The 24,380-nt window shown below is 36.6% G+C and overlaps 1 protein-coding gene across 16 annotated transcripts in view; it reads right to left on the bottom strand.

The window, feature by feature from the left end:
- nrxn2b (neurexin 2b) overlaps positions 1-24,380 on the bottom strand; it is a 599,225-nt gene that overhangs the window by 216,214 nt on the left and 358,631 nt on the right. For all 16 annotated transcript variants that reach the window (XM_058384467.1, XM_058384477.1, XM_058384475.1 and 13 more), the window contains 2 exons: positions 20,562-20,735; positions 15,136-15,255 (listed from right to left, as the gene is read on the bottom strand). In XM_058384467.1, coding sequence (XP_058240450.1) covers positions 15,136-15,255; positions 20,562-20,735 — 294 coding nt within the window. The remainder of the gene's footprint in view (positions 1-15,135; positions 15,256-20,561; positions 20,736-24,380) is intronic.

The raw sequence follows: 24,380 nt of genomic DNA, 5'->3' as shown, positions 1-24,380 counted from the left end.
TAGGTTTATATGCGTTGTTCCTTAAGAACGCATTATAACATCTAATGAATATTCATATTCATATTCATATTCATATTCATATTCATATTATTATTATTATTATTATTATTATTTTTGCCCTTATAGAATGTGTTACCAAAACAGTTGTTATGGCAGTTGTTACCTGTTGGAAGTAGGCCCTCCATTTGGTAACAAAGGTGTTACGTGGGCCTTATATAGCGTTATGATCATACCATTTGTTCATAACGCTACATAAGGCCTACATAACAACTTCATTACCAAATGGCAAAAAAAAGACCTCTGTGCTATATACATTTAAATAGAGTATACACAGGAAGGGAAATTAAGCGAGTGGCCAGTGGCACATTAGCTTTTATGTCCATCGGCTATGCAGTGTGTCAGTATATTCTTACAACCTCCATCCTACTATTCATTTTTTTTTTCTGCCTTCTAATTTCATCATTAAACATTTATGTCCTGCAGAAACATGAGAATAAATTGGTTCTCTCCTCGAGTAAAAGTCAATAAGCATTTCTAAAATGGCTGGAAAAGAGAGAAACACTTTCACGGCAGCAGTTTAAGACCCTGTGCATCAATAGGAAGCGGTTCTGAATTGAAGAGGCAGATATTAGTCGAGTCTGCAATGAAAATTCTACGGATGGCATTGACATTCAAAACGGATGATTCAATAAAGAAGACGTTTGAGTCATATCCTTTTTTTGTCAGGCTGACAAGAAAGCTAATTTCAGGAAATCCTTATGCAATATATAAGTAATTTATACACTTTCTAGTCATGACAATGCAATCATTAGGAACGATGATTCAGACAGACTCGGCAGTGAGATGGAGAACCGAAGGCTGTTTGTTGGTGTGAGGTAGAAAAAAAGTGCAAAAATCGGCTTGTGATAAATTTTTCATCTCTCACTTACAGCCTTACAGTTACAGATCGGTCAATACGAGTCACAGGTTTGAAGCTGGAACTATAGAGCAGGCAGCTTGACCTTTTAAGGAGGTTTTTTAAAACCATGGTATGAGAGGAATTCAGAGTAGAAATTTTGGTCATTTTTATGCAGCGAATAAAGAGGGCTGGAAGCTACTTAATGATTCTAATTTAAAAACCACACCGAAGATGTAGTAGCAGTAATGATAATAATAATAATAATAATAATAATAATAATAATAATAATAATAATAATAACAACAATAACCCCTAAACCTTCGTACACTTAGGTGTCTCCATTATAGACTTGGGTATTACAGATTTTATTATTATAATTATAATTCATAAAATAAAATTATTTTAGTAATAATAAAATTATTATAAATATTTTAATAATTAAATAAATTATTAATAATTTTTGGGAAGAAACAGCATCTTAAAAAGAGACATTATTTATTTATTTATTTATTTATTTATTTATTTATTTATTTATTTATTTATTTATTTTTTATTACTTATTTATTTTATTATTCTTGAGATAAGCAAACATTCCATTGAGGTCTAAGTGAAGCAGATGAGTGCTTGCTCAGCTTATTCTTTAAACTGTCACTCAAATGTCAAATGATTTAAATTTTTTTATTTAATAATTCAAAATAAAAAAATGTAAAAAAATAAAATTAATTAGCTTACATCCTATGCACACATTTTATATTAAATAATTTTATAAACTCGATTTAATATCCTGTAGCAACAATTAGCTGTTAAATAAAAAAGAAAATGAATTATTTATGAATATATTTCATGTCTTGTCTAATCACTTGCTGCAGTAATAGGTAAAGTATTTATCAAGTAAGACTAAGCCTTACGATTTCTATCGCTGTGCTTCTAGTTCATTATGAAAGATAATTCGGACATGCTCTATCAAGAGTCGTTTCATACGCACGTGAAGAATGAGTGTTGAATTAGATTCAAACAAATTATGTGACAATTCCAAATAGGACTATTCATGTTTAAATTAGATTAATATTAAGAGAGTTTCAGAAGTATATTGATCTTTTTGTTTTATTTGTTTTTTAATATACATGTCTTAAGTCAGCATTTTCTATACCATTTTTTCCCCCGAGGCTTAAAGTTGAATGCTTGTCTATAGAAATTTGTAGTCTTAGGTACGTCATTTCAGGAAAAACATTGTTACCTTAAGTACATGAAGTACACCCAGGCCATTAATCCCATCAAAATTAAGTCAAATCTAATTACGTAGAACTTTCCCTACATAAAAATCGACTCCTTACTTGCTCATAAACAAACAAAGGAATGGCCGAATAATGTATCCGAGACCATATGTTTCCACATAGAGATGTTCCGCTGTTATCTGAGACTCAAATCCACTGTGAAGGACCCTAATTAGTGGCGAGAGTTCTCTCCGCAGCAAGAACGAAAGTTTTAATTAGACTAAAATACCAACATGTTACAGCTTGCTGCCTTCATCAGGATAAATCAATAAAACACATTACCAAGCAGGTGTACTCCTGTCACATTAATTAGCTTCCACCAAAACATAAGCAGCCATCAGAAAGAGGAAGCAGAAAAAAAAAACACAACAACAGTCGCCTGTAGGGATGTACTGATTCTCGCTGACCATGCAGAGCCACAAAATTTATTTACATTGGCTCATGAACAACTTTGAGTGTAGTAAGATCTTTATTATAGGGATTCTTCGGGAATGGGGACGGCAGATTCAGGACTGAGGTAGTGTGGATTTGTGTGTTGCAATTCAATGCAACTTGAATGAAAGTATGATGTATATTGTGTCTATATTTGACCTTTCTTATCATTCTGATGCACATGGATCGCAACCCTTAGCAGAAGCCCAAGTGGCACCACTGCAAGATTCGACTGATTGCATTTCTGTTTAAAACTTCAACATAAAATTCTACGATGTCAAGAGAGTCCATATTTAAGAGTCAGACTTAAAGAAAGAACAGAAAGAAAAACCAAACTTTCTTTCTTCTTTTGGCTGGTAGCCGGGCATCACCATGGTGAAGAAATATTTTCACACACTTAATGTTAATTACTCATGAAAGGGTTTAATGTGAGTGCAGATTAGAGCTGAAATGCTGGCAGGATTTAAAAGGGAATGAAATGTGACAAAATTGTTTATAATAGAAAGATTAACAAAGCCAGCATCATTTTTTTTGTGTGTGTGTATTTAAGGGTCAGGTAAAACATTAGTGTTGTCATGAGCCAAAATCTTAGTCAAAGAAAAATAGTCTTGATTCTAAATGGTCAGAAGTGATGTTCAATTTTCTATTAATTACTTTGTTTAATCTCAGACTTATTCTTATACGTCATTGTTTCTGTGGTAACAGCGAAAAGGACGGTGTTGGCTGTTGTCTTAACCCTCTCTGCTCCAGGGGCGCTGTATCATGGCTGACCTTGCGCTCTGACCCCATCCTCCAAGGATGGGATATGAGAAGAAAGAATTTCACTGTGCTGTAATGTATATGTGACAAATAAAGGCTGTTTCTACCTATAAAGACATGTACAGCTTAGCCTCTGTGTAAAAGCAAGTCAGAAATGACCAGAGATCGGACCTAAATGCTTTCCAATGCTTCTGCTAGTCTCCATATTTGATAAGAATATAATAGATCTGCATTAGATATTTCTGCATGATGAGCATTTTAAAAGGATGTGTATAATATAAGACTACTTTCGTTCAGCTTTGCCTATCAAAGTGGTCTAATTATTTTAATATTGAGAAAAAAAAGGACAGTGTTACATCACAAATCTAATTTTAAATAAAATCATGTTTTACCGCTATTTTTGTGCAATCCATTGTGGTAAAACAAACAAATATATATATTTTTTTTTTACCTGCGTTTTTGAAAGGAGCCTCCAGTGTTAGTCTGACGGTTAAGCTGTTTCTTTAGGTTTATTTTTTCCCTCCAGCTTTACAGCTTCAGGCCAGAGTCTCTAACATGATATGCTGTCTCGATTGTCTGATCTTCATTTAAAATAAATAAATAAATAAATAAATAAATAAATAAATAAATAAATAAAAAGCTGGTGAAGGAAGCACTCTATATAGCTGCTGTAAGTTAAGTGACTGTTTCAAGATGTTCCACATCATTTAATGTAACTATAAATGGATAAAAAAAAGTACAGTGTGCTGTTTGTTAATAATTAATACATGGAAACACTTTGCGATCGTTGGAATATTCCTGTGGTGGGAGGAATAAAACCTTGTGGGACATGCTGTTATAGGACAGTAATCATTGTTTTAAATCATATTTATCATTATTATTATTATTATTATTATTATTATTCATGTGATATAAATGGAAATTCTAGTAAATTTACTGAGTGGATAATATTACATCTAGTGTACTGAGATGTTCATGGCAAAATGCCTGAACAGTTGAAAGCAGATAGACAGGCAGGCAGGCAGGCAGACAGACAGACAGACAGACAGACAGATAGATAGACAGACAGACAGACAGGTATAGATAGATAGACAGGCAGGCAGGCAGGCAGGCAGGCAGGCAGACAGACAGACAGACAGACAGACAGATAGACAGACAGACAGACAGGTATAGATAGATAGACAGACAGACAGACAGACAGAAGAATAAACAAAGAAGCTTAAGGGAAAGAAGGAATGCAAGAATGTGTAAAGAGACTGACAGAAAGGGATAGAGAAGTGGATAGATAACAGAAATAAGCAAAGAGGGGGAGAGGGAGAGGGAGAGGGAGAGAGAGTGATCAAGACCCGCTGACTGGCTTTGAAAGTGGCGTGACTTTGATGCTGAGGATGAAAATAACTTAAATGATGAAGTAAAGCCTAAAGGACAGGCTCGCTGTGGGTTGCCAGATCTGCGCTGAGATACCCCGAGGCTCTGAGACAAATAGGGAAGAAGCAACGCACCAATCTGACATGTCTTTTTTTAGGAATCTCCCTCCACTCCACCATCTATAAATCCTGTACTAAAAGAGACAGATTTGACATTTATGACCACCGTTAGCCACTTAAGACTGGATTTTAGTGCTGCTGTGAAACATGTTATTAGCTCTGACAGCATAATTGTGGAAAATGTTGGGGAACGGGGGCGACGGTGGTGTGTGTGGATGGCAGAGCAGGCCGGATTTGTCCCACCCTGGTGGTATCGCTATGAAAGGTCAGCACAGATTTACAACCATTCTCCATCCACATTTCAGACAGTTGACCGGGATTTAAAGATTCTAAGACCCCTGAGGGTTTTCTGTTATATATCCCTTTTCTCGGGTCACTCTGGATCACTCAGATAATCCGCTCTTATGAAATGCATTACGTTGTAAAAGTTTCTTTTTTTCCTTTTTTATTTTATTTGGTAACCTTTACTGAGATAAATCTTGTCGAAGACATACAGTACTGCGGTGGGCTAAAACCGTCTCCCTCATTCAGAAGGAATCTCTCTCTCGGACTCTCCTTCATTTTCTCATCCTGCGCTCTATGCTTCCACTCGCACGGATGAGGCAGGGTGAGGTGGCGGCCACCTTGGAAATGAAATGCCTTCATCTGTTCATGTCATCTCCTGTGTCGAGAAAATGGCCACTCATACGTTTCAGTAGCAGGAGATCAAAGATTCTGATTAAAGAAGGAGGAGAGGGAGGGATGGATGGAAGGAAGGATGGAAAGAAGGAAGGATGGATAGGTGGAAATAGGAAAGATGGAAGGAAGGATGGAAGGAAAGAAGGAAGGGTGGCAGGGAGGGAGGGAGGGAGGAAGGACGGAAGGAAGGATGGATAGGTGGAAATAGGAAAGATGGATGGAAAGAGGGATGGATGGATGGATGGATGGATGGTTGGATGGATGGATCGAAAGATGAAAAGAAGGAAGGAAAGAGGGAAGGCTGGATGGATAGAAAGAAGGAAGGGATGAATGGTTGGATGGAAAGAAGGAACTGGAGAAAGAAGGATAGATGGAAGGAAGGATGGATGGAAAGAAGGTAGGATGGATGGAAGAAAATAAGGATGGAAGAAAGGACAGATGAAACGATGGAAAGGTGGATGAATGGATGGATGGATGGATGGGGAAACATTTTGAAGAGTTCAGTGAAAGGAACCCAGTGAGGTTCTTCAAATCCAGGGGCTCCTTTCTTCATCATCATCATCATCTTCTTCTTCTTCTTCTTCTTCTTCTTCTTCCATACAACTTTACCAATATAAATGTATTCCAACAACACTGTTATCAAAAAACTCATCTATACTATCGACAACTACAAAACTCCTCCCTCTTATTTAATGGTATTTCTATCATTTCAGTTTGTATATCAATTATTTCACAAGCTGGATCGATTATTTGCTCTTTTCTAAAATGTCATTCATAAGCATGTAATTTCCAAACAGTCTGCAGTGGTATCTACATGGAGATACGAAAGTATTGGCACCTGATTTCACCTGACGCAATCTTGGCATTCTAGAACTGTTTAATATAAAAGGCTCATTGCTTTCCGAATGTTCCATACAGACCTTTTAGTGGAGAAATGGTTAAATGACCATGTTTAGGACCTCAGGGTTCTATATGGAACCCCCGCTGAAGCTTTCTTTAAGAGAGAGAAGGAAGGATGGATAGGCGGAAATATGAAAGATGGAAGGATGGAAGAGAGGGAAGGAAGGAAGGATGGATGGGAAGGAAGGAAGGATGGATGGATAGATGGAAAGAAGGAAGGATGGATAGGTGGAAATAGGAAAGATGGATGGAAAGAGGGAAGGAAAGAAGGAAGGAAGGAAAGAAGGATGGATGGATGGATGAAAGGAAGGAAGGGTGGAAGCTTTCTTTAAGAGTGTAGAGCATGCTATATGAGGAATCAGTGAAATTTCCTGTAGTGTTTATTCCTCTTATGTCACTTTTGGCAGACTATCCATACATTTCCATATGTTTATCACTATTTTACCGCTAAGTTCTGTGCATGTTAGCACTTACGTTATAGCAGCTGCAGCGGTTGTTTCTTCACCAGACTACTGAAATGAATAATAAAACAAAAATATTCAGTTTTATTCAGGGGATTGTGTTATGACATAGATCAGTAATTAAGTTTCTCGGTAACATGACAAGCTGAGTTTTTCTGTCTTACTGTCTTCAGAAATGAGGCTGGTGACAGATTGAGTGTTTATTTATACAATAAGTGGTTCCAGGAGCTTGCTGTAAATAGATGAAAATAAAAGTTTCTTTAATTGTTTAAGAAAAGGCAGAAAAATATGAATAAAATACTTTGGTGTGTTCATATAAGTAGCTAAGTAAGTAAGTACTGAAAAAAGGAAAGAAAAAAAAGAAGAAGAAGTGATGGTAAATGTGCAGAATTTAAGATTAAGCTCAAAAAACAGATTTCATGAACGATTTGACGTAAAGTACAAACTTTACTTCTAGTCCTTACACTAACTTTCATTTTAATAAGTTATTTTAAAAAAAATAATAAAGCAGTGAATTAGGTTATTAAATCCTAATCCTGACTAATCCGTTTAATACAAATTCTGAGTCATGTAAAATGTGTAAGAAATTTGAAAATTATGAATTTGGGGAATATGTGTGTGGGGGTGTGTGTGTGTGTGAGAGAGAGAGAGAGAGAGAGAGAGAGTGAGAGAAATGGAGTCAGGGAAAGTAAGAGACTGAGACAGAAAGAGAGAGAGAGAGATGGAGAGAGAAAGCAAGAGTCTGAGAGTCTGAGAGAGAGATTGACACAGAGAAAGCAAGAGATTGACACCCGAAAGAGAGAGGGAGAGAGATGGAGACAGAAAGAAAGAGACTGGAACAGAGAGAGAGAGAGAGAGAGAGAAAGAGAGAGAGAGAGAGAGAGAGAGAGAGATGAAGACGGAAAAAGTGAGAGAGAGAGAGAGAGAGAGATGGAGATGGAGAAAGCAAGAGATTGAGACAGAAAGAAAGAAAGTGCAAGACTGACATTGAAGGAGAAAGAGAGAGACTGAGACAGAAAGTGAAAGAGAAAGAGAGTGATGGAGGCAGAGAAAGTGAGAGACTGAGACAGAAAGTGAAAGAGAAAGAGAGTGATGGAGGCAGAGAAAGGAAGAGACAAACAGAGAGATGGAGATAGAGAAAGTGAGAGACTGATACAGAAAGAGAAAGAGAGAGTGATGGAGGCAGAGAAAGCGAGAGCCTGAGACCGAAAGAGAAAGAGAGTGAGAAAGAAAAAGAGAGAGAGAGAGAAAAAGAGAGATGGAGACAGATAAAGTGAGTCTGAGGCAGAAAGAGAAAGAGAGTGATGGAGACGGAGAAAGCGAGAGCCTGAGACAGAAAGAGAAAAAGAGAGTGATGGATGCAGAGAAAGTGAGAGTCTGAGACAGAAAGAGAGTGATGGAGGCAGAGAAAGCGAGAGCCTGAGACAGAAAGAGAAAAAGAGAGTGATGGATGCAGAGAAAGTGAGAGTCTGAGACAGAAAGAGAAAGAGAGTGATGGAGGCAGACAAAATGAGAGCCAGAGACAGAAAGAGAGAGAGATGGAGACAGAGAGAGAGAGAGCGAGACAATAATTACTGCAAGGCAAAGTGGTGTATCAATCAAATTATGTAACTTGTGTTCAGTCATTCCTTCAGAAAAACACTAGAATTTGCTTTATCACTCCACACGATGAAACAGAGAATCCATTTTACTTGCATTCGTCCTTGAAGAAGGAAAAAATAAACCTTTACAGATTGATTTAGGACAATCAGAGTCCATTTTCCTCATCCTCTCATCTTCTGTGTGTACGATTTCCAGCTGGTCAAAAATGTCATTAGTAGCTCCCAGAGAACGGCTGGCCGGATCGATGCCTCTGTCCCTTTCCTCACCGTTCAGATAAACTCGGAAAATGGACAAGGACGACAACCATAACACTTATTTTTTCCCCATCAGAAAATTTGAGAGACGGTAATAAAGCAAATGAGAGATGTCCAACATACAGAAAACTTTCCATGGATTTGAGCAAAAAAAAAAAAAAGTTAAATTAACCAAAAAAAGAAGAATAAAATAAAATGAAGTGTTCGACATTCTTGGGCTGCAAATGAGAGACAGAACTTCCGATAATTAGTGCAAAGCAATCAACACTGAGACGTCGAAACCAGCTGAAGCGTGCAAGCCTGAGAGCTGAAGAAAAGCCGGAGGCTTGCTAGAACAAATCAGTTCTCCTTACAAAAACACCATCCCGGAAAGTATAAACACATTTAAGTTTAAAAAAAAAAAGAAAAAAGTATAAATTGACGATTACATAATCAACAACAACAAAAAAAAATATCACAAAATCTGAGACAGCATTTTTCATCAGAGATGTAACTTATCTATCTCAAGGATGGAATTTATTTGTTTAATGAATAAAATATTAAATTATTTTTTTCCAGATACTGCGTAGATTGCAAAAGAGTGCTTGGTTAGCTTATCCTTCAAAACCCCAAGGACACGTTTAGTTTCCGAATAAATCCGACATTTCAACAGATTAAATTTCTAATATCTCTCATCATGGTCTCGACTCATGACCTCAATTTAACTATTACAGTAATAAATTCGTTCAGGAGGATGTGGTTTCTGTAATGAAAACCCAATTTTGTTGTCTTTTCTGCTTATCTTGCATGACCTCATTTTCGTGTGTATTGAGGTGCTAGTCAGCTAGCTGTGTTAGTTTAGCACTTAAAGACAAAGTCTAACATCGTCGCTCAGGTGAAACAAAGAGAGCAAAATAAAAACAGATCAAATAATTATGAAAAGATTTCTATCACTGGATATTTTATCCACCTTCGGTTTTTACCCACAGCTTGTTTTTTTTTTGTTTTTTTGTTTTTTTCCCCCCCTTCCCTTTTTCTATTTCTTACATTTAATTTCATCTCACCTATTTTTTTAGGAACACATTTTGGGAAAATTTCATGATGAGATTGTAGATTGCTGAAGAAAACTAAAAAAAAAAAAAGAAAAAAGTTTCACATGTTTAAGGATAAAATGATGGAGAACTATGAGGGTTGGGTGGGGTGGGGGTAGTCCAAAATCTTTCAGTATTTACAATGTGGAGCTGCTTCCTTTTCTGTTAATTAGGCCCAAAAAAATAAAGAAAAAATGTCAGCAGTGATTGCATACGCACATACAAACAGAGGAGGAAAAAAATACAACAGTGAGAGAGAGAGAGAGAGAGAGGCTAATGGAATGCTATAAACCGTGCTTTATAAACCATCAACAACACAATTTACCCTCACAATACTGGACAGCAAAGTGCGTGTAATTGCTTTCCTCCTCTTATTTCCATGCATTTCTTTTCTTTCACTCATTGCTCTTTCTCTTCCATTGTTCCTGCCCTTCTCTCTCTCTCCATTTCGCTCTCTCTCTCTTTCTCTCTAGCTTTGGGTGCAGAATGAACCAGCGTTTGGTGATAACAGCTGGAGGAGTCAGCGGACCAGAAGCAATTACTTGTGACATTAATTGCTCTTTAAGACGCACTACGCTTAAGGAGCCATCGCTTTAATAATTTTTAAAAGAGGATTTGGGCCTGAGGCGACAGAACGCCAGAGGGAGTGGTCACTGCCGGCTCTGGCATCCTGGGAAGAGGTCACTGCAACACGATAACCCGGTGAGGTTGACTCGTCAGAGATACGGTGACAGGAGTCATAAACAATCAAATGCATTATTTTCATGCAGATTGGCAGGTCTGGTTCATTCAAGAAGCTCTCTTATTAGTGATAGTTGGTAGCTACCAATATATGCTAACTGGCTAAGATAGAGTGGAGAACATCAAACAAATTTGTACAAATACAAAAATTTGTATTTGTATCTGTATTGTGTGTGCCAGAAGTGGCTATAGTTTGATTTTTTTTCCCTCTTAAATATCTAGGATATCCATGGAAACCTTGGAAAATACCTGGTTTAATATAAGAATGAATTATTAAAAACTTGCAGATATGTTTTTAAAATAAATAAAATGTTTATTTCTGAAGATTCCTGAGTTTGAGTCTGATGGGTATTTGGATTGATGCTGTATAAATAAAAAAGAATAAATGTTTATTTATTTATTTAAATATTAATGTTTGTTTTCAAAAATGAATGTTAAACAAACAGGCAATCAAGCATTTTATTTATTTATGGTCATAAATGATTGTATGTTTACTTTATTTCAATGTATTTTTCACAAATCAATATTTAATTTATTTGTGAATATAAATATTTATCTAATAAACAAATGTTATATAAATAAATATGGAATTTGTTTATAAATGAATTTAAATAAATGAAAATATTTCAAGATTTTAGATTGCGTAGAAATTTACTAGGAATTTTGTTTTATTTTTGACTTCAGCATTTAGGTCAGACTACTGTAGCAAACCACTGACATGAGACCAAAACAAACAAACAAAAAAACGACACAACTGACCAAAATATTTATTTTAATTTTCGTAATTTCCTGGTTTTTCAACCCTTTTTGAAAATCATGAACTTAGTCAAAACAATTTAATAAGGATATTTTTTTTTTTTTGCTGTTTCTGGCTGTGAGGAAGAAAAAACAAAACTATTTACAAATTGATTTCGGCCAATCAGAGCTCATTTTCCTCCTGGTCTGATCTTCTGTGTGTATGATTTCCAGCTGGTTAAATGTCATTAGTAGCTCCCAGAGAACAGCCGGCCGGATCAATGGCTCCGTCCTTTTCTGATCGTTTAGATAATTTTCAGAAAATGGATACGGACAACAGCTTTTCAATGGAATCTGAATAGACAACATATAATTTTCCGCACGTGTCCATAAATATAGTGCAATCACCATCGTTTGTCTCCTTAACTTGTTATTTCCTCTGTAAACCGACACCATCTTTATCTAAAGCTGTGTCCCAAATGATGTACCACACACTAAGCACCCTAGAATCTAGTGTATGCATTGTAGAATGGATCTCAAATGGACATTTTTTACTAACAGGAAGCATAAAATCCAATCGCACAACTAATTTGGAAAACATCGTGTCGTCAGCCATTTTGAATTATTTCTCATCCAGCACCTTGTAGCCCCACCTCTTTTCCGATACGTAAGTAAGGAAGCAGTGTGTGTCAAGTGTAACAAAATGTGGAAAAGTCCTGGGGGCAAATACTTATGCAAGTGACTTGTGTTATAAAGATGGCCATGAGGTAGTGGACATGCCCTGGTTTTTAAATAGTGACCTTGAGAACCCTGGACCCCGCCCTTTAACACTACACACACACACAAATAGCTTTTCTTTGGTAAATCAGAAATTTCGGTAGTCAGTAAACACCCAAGGTTTTATTTGATTGCTTTCTGATTATCACTTATATTAATCAACTGCTTAAGATCTTTTTCTTTTGGTATCGATTCCTATGCGCTAAAATGTAGGTGCAACTTATCAGCTATCAATAAGTACAAAGCCGCTTTCTAGTCATAACAACGCTGGCAAATAAAAACCTAAAACCAAAACAAGCATACGATACAGACGAAAACTTGTCTCCTGTTGAACTCGTTCAGCGGGAAAGCTATGCACCTGCACAAACCACTGCCTCTTCTTTAAAATACCTCTCTCTTCATCTGTCTCTTTCACCATGCCTGTCTGAGCTCATCAGCTTTCACTATGGAGAACGTCGCCGACTTCCCTGTGGTATAACCTCGGTAAGGAGACGCTAAATCTGGGACTGAAAAGACGAGTCTGCACCACAGCTAATGTGTCTGGGTCTCTGCCTCGACAAAAGTGTTGAAACAGAGAATGAAGCAAACAGCAGTGAGATATGAATGGAATGAAAAAGGTGTGTGTGTCTATATGTGTGTGTGTGTGTGTGTGCACTTTTTAAAAAAAATATATATTGAAATGGAGAGACAGAGACTCGGATAGATCTGCAGTCATTGTGTTGTTATGCATGAGAGCACTAGCGCAGCTTTTTATTTCAGCACGCACACACACACACACACACACACAACCACACAAAGCTCTGCCTGACCGCATCCCTCCTGACACCTCGGGGAAGAGAGAGATGAACAAAGGGAAGGATGAAATTGAAAAAAGCACAGAAAGACGAAGAGGATCGAATGTGACATTCCGAGGGAACAGGGGACAAAACCGGACAGAGCGTGAAGTGATAGAGGGAGAGATAAAGAACAGGAAAGGGATGAATAGCAATACTAATTTTTATTTAACACCATTTCTGAGGTATGGATGTGGGTGTGAAATCACACTTGTACACATGACTCTGCACGTGTCTCCGTGTAGGCGTGTGTGTGTAATTTATTTGCAGATGAGCTTGTGTCTCACACTGTGGCAGAGCAAATTGACACGTCGCTCAAACCAGACATTCACTGAATAATAATATTACAGCTGTTCGTGTGTGTGTGTGTGTGTGTGTGTGTGGATAACGATGTGCTGTTAAGGGGCGGGGTCCAGGGTTCTCAAGGTCACTATTCAACAAACCAGGGCAATGAATCAGACACCAGAATGACCCATTACCACATGGCCAGCTCTCTACAACACAAGTCAAGTGCCCTCCTGAGACTTTTCCACATTTTGTTTCAGCTAGGACCTGAAAATGGATTCCTTTTGCACAATGCACAATTCTGGATAAATTAGTAAACCAAGCTGTCTATAGATATGGTGCTTTACTTACCGCAAAATTCACACTTTTACAGTGAGGTTGAAGCATCAAAAATGGCCATATATCTAAATGCAACCTCAACAAAAAGGTCCTTGTCCTTTGGTCATCCGTGTTGTCGTCCACCCTTGTGGATATATTGTTTAAGCGGACACAAAACTCCAGCTTCCACCTTGACTTTTCATCGTTTCGGAATGTCATGGTATGTCTTTAAAGTTAAATAACTTTAAATTTACATTTAAATAAACATTAAATAGCTCTGGATATTGACTTCATTGTAACTGGAGCTGAAACTTACCTTATCGCAGCACCAAGGTGTCAAATCTCGAAGCCTCTGATAATCTGTAGGCGGCTTAATAAACCTCAGCTTTCCGCCACTGATTTATCCACAGGTTCCCCTAATTACCATGCACTTTTCTCTCTGATGCGTGTTTCATGGTGCTTTCTTTTTCTTTTCCAAGTCTTTATAAGCATTATTCGCTAGGATGGTCTTCAGCTGTACCCACAGATTGCGATGCTTTAATCTCTGTTCATTAACATGCTTGACACAATACCCCTCAGTTGTAATTTTACTGCTATACTAAGCAAAACTAAGAAGGCATGCTAACATTAAAAAAAAAGCAGGTTCAGCGCTAGTGCACAGTGAATATTAATTGCCCTCCAGCACCTCAGGAAAAAGAATAGCTGGACAACACATCTAAATACACAACGGAACTCCCTTCTCTAATAGACAAAGTCACACAACTTTAATTGGTGTGTGTGTGTGTGTGTGTGTCCAGGCTTTCAATTATCTCTAGATTAAGTCTGGCATACCAGAAGGGAGACGCCTAAGATCCAATTAATCATCGGAATAAATCAGCCGGTTAAAAGACGTTAAGGAATTAGCAACAAAACTCCCACCGCACTCCAGCTCGATAGAATTATCAAGCCGAAGTCGGGCGAAAGTCTTATGCTGACTTTCCTCCAACTCTTTTTTTAAGGACTTTTCCGAGCGGCTCAGCAGGTAGCTCGCACAAAGCGAGTTCAAGTCGGTTCGCCATTACTGATTACCTAAGCCCAGGTAGCACTGAGCACTTCAAACACAACCTTGTAGCTCTTCCTACCAAACCTTTCATCTGTCTTTTACTCCTTCTCTTTCCTGCACTCTCGCTCTCCTGTGGGTTTTAGCAACGGCCTCGCCATAGCGACGCCCAAATGCGCCTCAGCACGGAATGATGTCTGGTAGAGGCCAGAGTGCTCATGAAAGCCCAGTGTATCATCCTTTAATGATCAAATCAGATGTGATGGGGATCTCTTGGAATTTCTAAACATGTGAACATGCTTCTGAACTGAAGAAAAAAAAAGAAGAAATAAAAATAAATAAATGGTGCCACTTCAGTATGTCTGTCTGGAAGAGAAAATCCATTGATGCTACTTTTTTTAGTCAAACAACAAAACAAGAGGAAAAAAAAGGAAGCAATCTGACAATGAGAAACCTGAATTTTGTTATCTGTATGGTGAAGGCTGGCAACAAAACCAAAACTCTTCGGAAACCTAATTAAATCTACACATAAGCGACCTGACTGAGAGGCAGCAGCTGACCAGCAGAGAGTAAAAGGAAATGGAAAACTCACGATCGCTGCAGTACGAGCCTCCATAGGACGTCATGCTACAGTCGCACGAGAAGCCCTCCCACTGCTGCAGACACACCCCCTGATTATGGCAGGAGTCCTCCGTGCAGGTGGTGCTGGGTCCTTCACACACAAATGCACACATGGGAGTATGTTAGCAATCAACCCACAAATAAAAAACATGCATTTATCATTCTATGAACATCCTTGAGTGTGTTGCAGTGTATCTGTGCAAAATATGGCTTTGTATCATGCGATACAAAAAAATTCAGGGTGGTGTTCATAGGGATACATAGCAACTACATAAACCTCTCATAACAAGTGACAAACATTCATATATCCTTATTCTGATATACTCCAGCTGACATACAGAACAGCTCTGCCAAACTGACATAATATTTCAGACAAGTATGAGATATTGCTTAGAATATTACAGAAGGAATTTATTTAGAAGTCTAAATAACATGTACATAAACCTCTCATAACAAGTAGCAAACATTCATATAACCTTATTCCAATATACTCCAGCTGACATAAAGAACAGTTCTGCCAAACTGACATATTATTAAAATCAAGTATCAGATATTGCTTAGAATATAACAGAAGGTATTTATTTAGAAGTCTACATAACACCTACATAAACCTCTCATAACAAGTAACGTAAACATTTGCACAAGCTTATTCCAATACACACCAGCTGACATAAAGAACAGCTCTGCCAAACTGACATAAAATTTCAGTCAAGTATCAGATATTGCTTATGGTTAAACTTAACAGAAGGGATGTATTCAGAAGGCTACTTAACACCTGCTTAAATCTCTCATAGCAAGTGACATAAACCTACATAAAACATTCATATAAGCTTAATCCTATTCACGCCAGCTGACATAAAGAACACCTCTGTCAAGTTGACATAACAGTTCAGTAAAGTATCAGATGTTTGCGCTATATAGCACCTACATAAGCCCTTCATGACATAAACTAACATACACATAAGCTATATAACATTACAAAAGCTTGTTCCAATAGGTGTTCACTGTCTTGAGGCCACTTTTGTAAAATTTGACCCCCGAGCTGAAATAACAGCTGTCACATGGCATAGTTGCTTACAAACATTCATAACTCATTCACGACTGCTTATTCCTACATGCCGTCATAAAGGCTGCATTAGTCAACTTTTCTCTTAACACATCCGTACACTATTATCTCCACTTAAAACCTCCACAAAAACTACATAGGCAAGTTAATGTCAACATGACATAGCACCTATGTCACATCTTACCCAATCCCTGTTTAAGCTGTTACTGTAAAATGATCACTAGGAACTAGAACATTAATATTAACCTGATTTAGTGTTCAAATGGACATGTTGTTACACTGCTGTTATAGGGAAGAAATCATCTTCTTCTGACCAATCAGAATGCAGCAAATAAGTAAATAAAAAGTGTTGCTGGTAAAAGGCTTACGATGTGTAATTATGCTTCACACGCATGCTTTTTCCGCACTGATAATGAATACAGTACCAATTCATCTAACTGAAATGTATCTTAATTAAACTTAACTAGTTGTGAATGTAAACAAACTGTGCAGCGAGGCATGCATTAAATATTGTGGCAGATTGAAACACTTTAGCATGCATTTATTTGATTTAAATCGAAGAGGGAAATGGCAGTGCCTGGAGCGTATTGCTAAAGCGAAGACGAAACTGAGTCACTTCACGAGAAAAAGTCATTTATCTCCACCCAAACATTTTAGTTTTGCCCTGTAATGGGATGGGTGCTTGAACGAAATGTTTAATTTGATTGGTAAAATATTCTACAAGCCTGAAGAGCTCATCAGTCATACGCTAATTATCAGAAGACTCTGTGGAGCATCAGTTAAACATGCTGTTATTTCTGGAATATCAGAAGGTCGATTTAAGCATAATTACAGCTCTATGACATTCAAAGCCCATTTTGGGTGGACGCTATGACTGCATTTGAGTCTTCATGATAGTAACACAACATAAGGGCACTACACCTTATAATATGATACTCGTTTGTGATAACCTTCATAAACATTTATAAGTGCTTATTCCAATACCTGTCAGCTGGCATTATTTCATATTTTGCCAATTTTGATGTCCAAGTAAAGGGACATGATAGGAAGTTAACGCAAAACCTGTCGTCACTACATAACACCTACATAAGCACTTCATGACAACTGACATAAACATACACTTATAACCAATTATTCCAACAGCTGTCAGCTGTCATAAAGAATAATTTGTAAAATGTAATGTCCGAGTAAAGGGATATGATAGGACGTTAACGCAAAACTTGTCATCACTACATAACACCTACATAAGCACTTCATGACAACTGATGTAAACATACACTTATAATCAATTATTCCAACAGTTGTGTCATAAAGAATAATTTGTAAAATGTAATGTCCAAGTAAAGGGACATGATAGGATGTTATGGCAACTGGAAAAACTAGTTACTAATTGTCACTACATAACATCTACATAAGCACTTTATGACAACTGACAAACATTCACTTACAGCTCATTGTTCTAATAGTTACCAGCTGTCATGAAGAATAATTTGTAAAATGTAATGTCCAAGTGAAGGGACATAATATGAAGTTATAGCAACTGGAAAAACTTGCCGCTAATTGTCACTACATAACAGCTACATAAGCGCTTTATGAGAACTGACATAAACGTATACTTATAACCAATTATTCCAACAGTTGTCAGCCATCATAAAGAATCATTTGTAGAATTTAATGTCCAAGTAAAGGGACATAATATGGCAACGGAAAAAAAAATTGTAACTACAAAACACCTACATAGGTGCTTTATAGCAACTGAAAAGTGTACACTTATAAACACTTATTCAAACAGCTTTCAGTCCTTACAATGATTCTTTGTCAATGCTGATGTCAAGTGAAGTTATCACCACTGGTAACTTTTTTCATTACTTTCCACTACATGACACCTTCATAAGCCTTTAATAACAACTGACGTAAACAGACATCTATAAATATTAATTCCTACGGATCTCAGCTGTCATGCAGACGGATTTTGTCAGTTTTGATGTCAAGGTGACGCAACACCAGAGTGACGTGAGTCAAGCATGTTGTTTCATGACATCATCTTGGGTGAAAAATGACATACTGTGTTATAGCAATTGACTTTGTAGCTCAGTGTACTTCTGGTATGTCAGAGCTACATAAATGTGGCACAGTTTTTTTTTTTTTTGGAAAATAATTAGTATTCCAAATATCCTGAACCTGAAACTAGGTGGTAATCTAAAATGAATGCTTATAAGTATGTTATGAACACGTATGCCACACAATGTCATGAAGTCTTTAGCTATTTCTAAGCCTTTTTATATAAATATATCCAACTATTTCAGGACACCATCTTGACACGGCTATATAAATTGACTCTTTATAGACCTTTTATGAAAAACATATGCCACTGTTATAACACCTTAATGACCATTACATAATGACATATTAGAAACATATTTTATCAGTCTCTATTTTCTCTGAGATGTATATTTGATCATGATCATCATTTTGCGATGATGAGATACAGGAAGTACAATGAGCTACAGCTATGCGGTCAGCTGTTATGACATTCTAATGTAGCCTTGAAAGTGTCATAACACAAAATACCTTACACACCCTTATATTAACAAAACTACAGTTATTTGATGACTTCTTCATCTTTATGAGAGCAGATTTTTAATTGTATAGTTTTATGTCAGATGTCAGAAAGACCTTATGTAGGCTTTATAAGCCCTTGTGTTACCTGAAGACAGAGAGAAGCAGTATCTTAGCTGTATCTTACACATCCTGGAACACCTCTAGCTGCAATCAAAGGCAGATAACATCTGTTGCATGCTGATTTGTTTCGACTTCTGTATTTCTTTTTTTCTCTCTTCACCTATCCCCTCTCTCTCTCTCTCTCTCTCTCTCTCTCTCTCTCCCTCTCTCCATCTCTCTCTCTCTCGTACCATTGATGTTCATTGATACAAAGCAGGATTTATCTTGATGTAACTGCATAACAATTATGCTTTGCAGATTTTAGATCATATAGACGCTATTTAACGTCTCGGCAAATAAGGCGTTTAACTGCCAGACACAATCAGGTAATAAAGTCCAACGATATAATTCTAAAACATCTGTTAAACTTTTAGACAAGAGCCCGATAACTGTCAAAACAAATAAGCGATATAAAATCCAATAATGTTTTCCATTTTAAAAGGCTGCATGAGTGAAGCTTAAGCACTCAATCTGCTTTTAATACTCTCCGAAACAAAAATTACACGCTTGCTTTTGGGAAGATGCGTAAGGTAATCAGGTTGTTTTGATAGAGGTAGACAGAGGGAAAGCCGAAACGCGATCTACGGCTCCGTGGGGAAATCACCATACAGCACAGCAGATTAGAGCTCTTGTGCTTAAAAATAAATAAATAAATAAATAAATAAATAAATAAATAAATAAATAAATAAATAAATAAAAACAATTCAGCCTAGGCTGAGCTTACAGTTACAAATGAAGTCTGAGCACAAAGCTGATAGTTTTGTCTAGAATATTGCTGGCTGGGTCCATTATCAAACGCCATGGGATTGGGCCGAACGTTGGATGGTGTGATGACTTTTAGCTGAGGTAAGGGCATTCTAGATGAGCTGTTACCATTACGGTTATAAAATAATGGTTGCCCTTTTATGGTTATTGTGAGCCTCTAAAGGTTTTGTTTTTTGCACTTTTTTAAGTGCGCAGAAGCCGTTTTTTGTGTAGTTCGGAGCTTTTTGCTGACACAAGGGTCTTTGAGGACAAACAAATACCACGTCATATAACTGGATGTGTATTTGTTTAAAGTTTTGCTTTGTTGGAGTTGCTGGAGAATTAACTAAGAAGGTCAGCAAAAGTGGAATGCAGTAAAAATTAGGGCTTATTGCATACGTGTTATGTTTCTGACGAGGCACGTATATCGTATATATCTGCTATATTTTGATGGTATGGGTGGAAAAAGTGTTACTCTGGGAATCCAAAATGAGCAGATTGATGTATTTTTTTTTATTTTTTTTTTTTAATTTACAGTGAAGTTCTGGACGCTAAGGAATAGGGATGTAATGAAACACAATATAGAAAAGGTCAACAGTCTGTATTACTCCAAATAATTAGCTCATCATGGTGTTAAGTCTTGTTTTATGCTCGTCTCAGCTTTTTAGCCCTGTTAATTAGACTACCATTCACAGACACACACACACACACACACACACAAGATTGGACTGGACTGGACTTTGACTTGCCTGGAGGGCCTAGAGAATGAATTTGTCCAACCCTGATTTTCTATCCAAATGCCTTCTTGCTTAACAAATAGAACCCTGTATGCATGCAAATGAAAAGAGATTAAGAAAGTTGCTCACCGTCGCATCCTCGATCCACCTGGCCCACCCTGTGGAGGGCGTCTGCAATCAGGTCTGGCAGCCTCCCGTTCAGGTCCACGGACGCCAGGCAGCCCTGGTAGCCGTCCCGGGACGCAATCAGCTTGGGCAGACTGTTATACATCGTCTTCCCCACACCACCTATATACAGCTCTCCTAAAGGAAGGCATGGAGGGAAAGGGAAGGATTAATGACGTGGTAAAGTGAAAAAACAAACAAACAAACATATGTATCAATATCTAGTGCAGGAATATTCTTAAAAAAAGATGACTTCCAGCTAGTATTAAATAAATCCACACTAGGTAGTGTTATACAGCAGGTTTCTATGGTAACATTTTTACCAAGTACCAAGAATGGGAAATACTTGTCTCACATCACTACCATTAAGTCTTAAAAATCTCTTATGATTCATAGTGTTGACACACAATGTCATTCGACACCCGTTGGAATAGACTATGAACACATCTGTTCATGTTATAATGCATTCACAAGGCAGAATACATATTATCATGGAAATGCATTCCACTTTATAACTGCCTTTACTATGCATTATGAATTGCTAACACTATGCATTATAAGTAGTGTTCGTAACACATTATATTATATGCATGATGAGAAGACGGTGACATAATATGCTATTAGCACTACTTTCCAAATGCTGCTTTAATAGTTTATAACTGCATTGTAACCCATGCTACAAACCTTTTCATATAGAACTGTAACATTGTATGAATATGTTATAACATGTTATGAAAGTTATTATCGATAGGGGCTTTATAGGAAGTGTTTATAAGGCTTTGTAAATGTTTGTGGGGCGTCACAGTAAATTCAAAAGTTAAGGGTATCTGGAAAAAACAGATTTGTCACAAAAATAAAAATAACTATATGGGGAAAAAGCGAAAAGTCTCAGTATGGAACCGGGAACAGTTATATGTTGATTTATGATTTAACACAAGTCCTGAGTTGCAGTGAGGCATGGATGTTTTCATACTGATCCAAATTGTACAAACAGCAGCGTGCTGTCTTATAGATTGGATAAAAGAGGAAGACCTGCTGTTTTTTTACAAAAAAAAAAAAAAAAAAAAAGATCATTATGCTCTAAGTGCACAGTGACAGGGTTTGGGTTCAATAAGACAACAGTCACAAACAGAAGCTGAGGTACATGAGGCGTGACGACTGTGACTGGATGTTTAAAATGACAAATACGTATATCTTTACTGCCATCAGTGTACAAGTACAGAGAGATTCAGTATGCAGCTCTCCCATCGAGCTGTCATATACAGTACACACACACACACACACACACACAATCAGCAAGCTAATTATATACGATATAGATATAGGAAAAGTGCTATTTTATTAATCCTATATCCTTTCCTTTTCATAACATGAAAGCTTCATCATTTCAGAAATCTGCTGTCCTACAGTATCTCTGGTCCAGGGGTCATATAATGTCTGCTGTGATTTGCTCTAAGGAAGGTTGTATGCTTGTTCACAGTGTTTTGTTCATCTAGAAATGATCCCAATTAAATGTCTAATGATAATAATAATAATAATAATAATAACAATAACAATAATAATAATAATAATAATAATAATAATAATAATAATTTAAGAATTTTTAAATTAGTAGTTTTATTTATTTATTTATTTATTTATTTATTTATTTATTTATTTATTTATTTATTTATTTATTTATTTTGTTTTTGCTATGAACCTGGAACTAATGCCTCTGTCTCAGGCTCGAACACCTGTAGTCTATTAGTGTGTGGATTAAAAGGGTCTGTTCATCTCATCACTCGCTCTCTCCAATTTGTGTGATTGCCGATCTCTCGGACTCTCACATCCTCTCTAAAGGACAGTACACTGCACTGGCCACTCAGGCTAACAGCCTCTAATTGACTCGCAAGCAAGTGGCATCAGTTTTCCATAACAGAACTCTATACTTTGTAACAACAAAAATAAACTCGCTGCTTTCCAGTGGGTTTCTACTTTTACATGTAGTCTAAAGACATCTAGTAGCTTCAGCACCATTCTTATGACATATTATGTTATAACATATTTAACATGCGTTAGGAATGTGGTACATTTACACATTTCCTACCTATACACTATGATGTGTTATAACACAGGCACTGTTATAGTAGAACTGAATTATAATAACCACTTCCTGTGTTATAACACATCATAGTGTATAGGTAATAGCTAGACATTTACTAGCTATACACTATAATGCGTTATATTGTACTGTAGACACTGTTATAGTAGACCTGAATAATAATAACCAATGCCTGTGTTATAACACATCATAGTGTGTAGGTAATACATAGACATCTACTAGCTGTACACTATAATGCGTTATATTATGCTGTAGACACTGTTATAGTAGAACTGAATAATAATAACCAATGCCTGTGTTATAACACATCATAGTGTGTAGGTAATACCTAGATATTTACTAGCTATACGTTATGATGTGTTATAACACAGACACTGTTATAGTAGAACTGAATTATAATAACCACTTCCTGTGTTATAGCACATCATAGTATATAGGTAATAGCTAGACATTTACTAGCTATACACTATAATGCGTTAATATTATACTGTAGACACTGTTATAGTAGACCTGAATAATAATAACCAATGCCTGTGTTATAACACATCATAGTGTGTAGGTAATACCTAGATTTTTACTAGCTATACGTTATGATGTGTTATAACACAGACACTGTTATAGTAGAACTGAATGATAATAACCACTTCCTGTGTTATAACACATCATAGTGTATACGTAATACCTAATAATAACCAATGCCTGTATTATAACACATCATAGTGTATAGGTAATAGCTAGACATTTACTAGCTGTACACTATAATGCGTTATATTATGCTGTAGACACTGTTATAGTAGAACTGAATAATAATAACCAATGCCTGTGTAATAACACATCATAGTGTGTAGGTAATACCTAGACATTTACTAGTTATACACTATGATGCGTTATAACATAGACACTATTACAGTAGACCTGAATTATAATTACACATTATAGTGTATAGACACTACCTAAATGTTTACTAGCTATAGGCTATGATGTGTTATATAGTAGAACTGATCTATAATAACTAATGCCTTTGTCATAGTGCATCATAGTGTATAGGTAGTAAATATGTTAAGGAAGTGTTTATATCTTTAATTTCTAATGCATGTACTGTCATAGTTATAACAGTGCATGCATTATAGCACATCATAGTTCATACAGTGGGTAATATCTATACATTTAACTATGTTGTGCTATAATACAGGCACTATTATAATACAAATAAATTATAAAAACCTGAGTTATAAGGCATTATAACATAAGTTCAACCAGATGTTATAACAAGCTGTTGTATGAAACCTGTCACTATGAAGTCTAAAGCCTAACTATAACGGTGGCACATTTTTGCTAGGTATCATAATGCATGCTTCATAACATGCTATAATGGCATTATGAATACAGCAATCACAGAAGCTCTACTGTTTCAAACTGGTGTAAAGAAAAAGGGGTCATGGTAAATTCCTATCCCATTCTTGTCAAAATATTTTGTATTGTTGTCCTGAAGTATACCTACGTAGTGCGTTCATAAGCATTGCATACATATTGTATGCTACATGTATCCTTGAGAACTGTTGAAAAGCTTATTTCAGAATATGCAACTTTGAGGCTTTTTATTTATTTTTTTTTTTACACAAAAGTTTTATACACAGTGCTTCATAAGAGTGTTAGAAATATTCATTTGACTCACACTGCAA

Source organism: Hemibagrus wyckioides, linkage group LG29 (genome assembly GCF_019097595.1).
Source record: "Hemibagrus wyckioides isolate EC202008001 linkage group LG29, SWU_Hwy_1.0, whole genome shotgun sequence".
Classification (NCBI taxonomy): domain Eukaryota; kingdom Metazoa; phylum Chordata; class Actinopteri; order Siluriformes; family Bagridae; genus Hemibagrus; species Hemibagrus wyckioides.
This window is presented reverse-complemented; position numbering and strand designations above follow the sequence as displayed.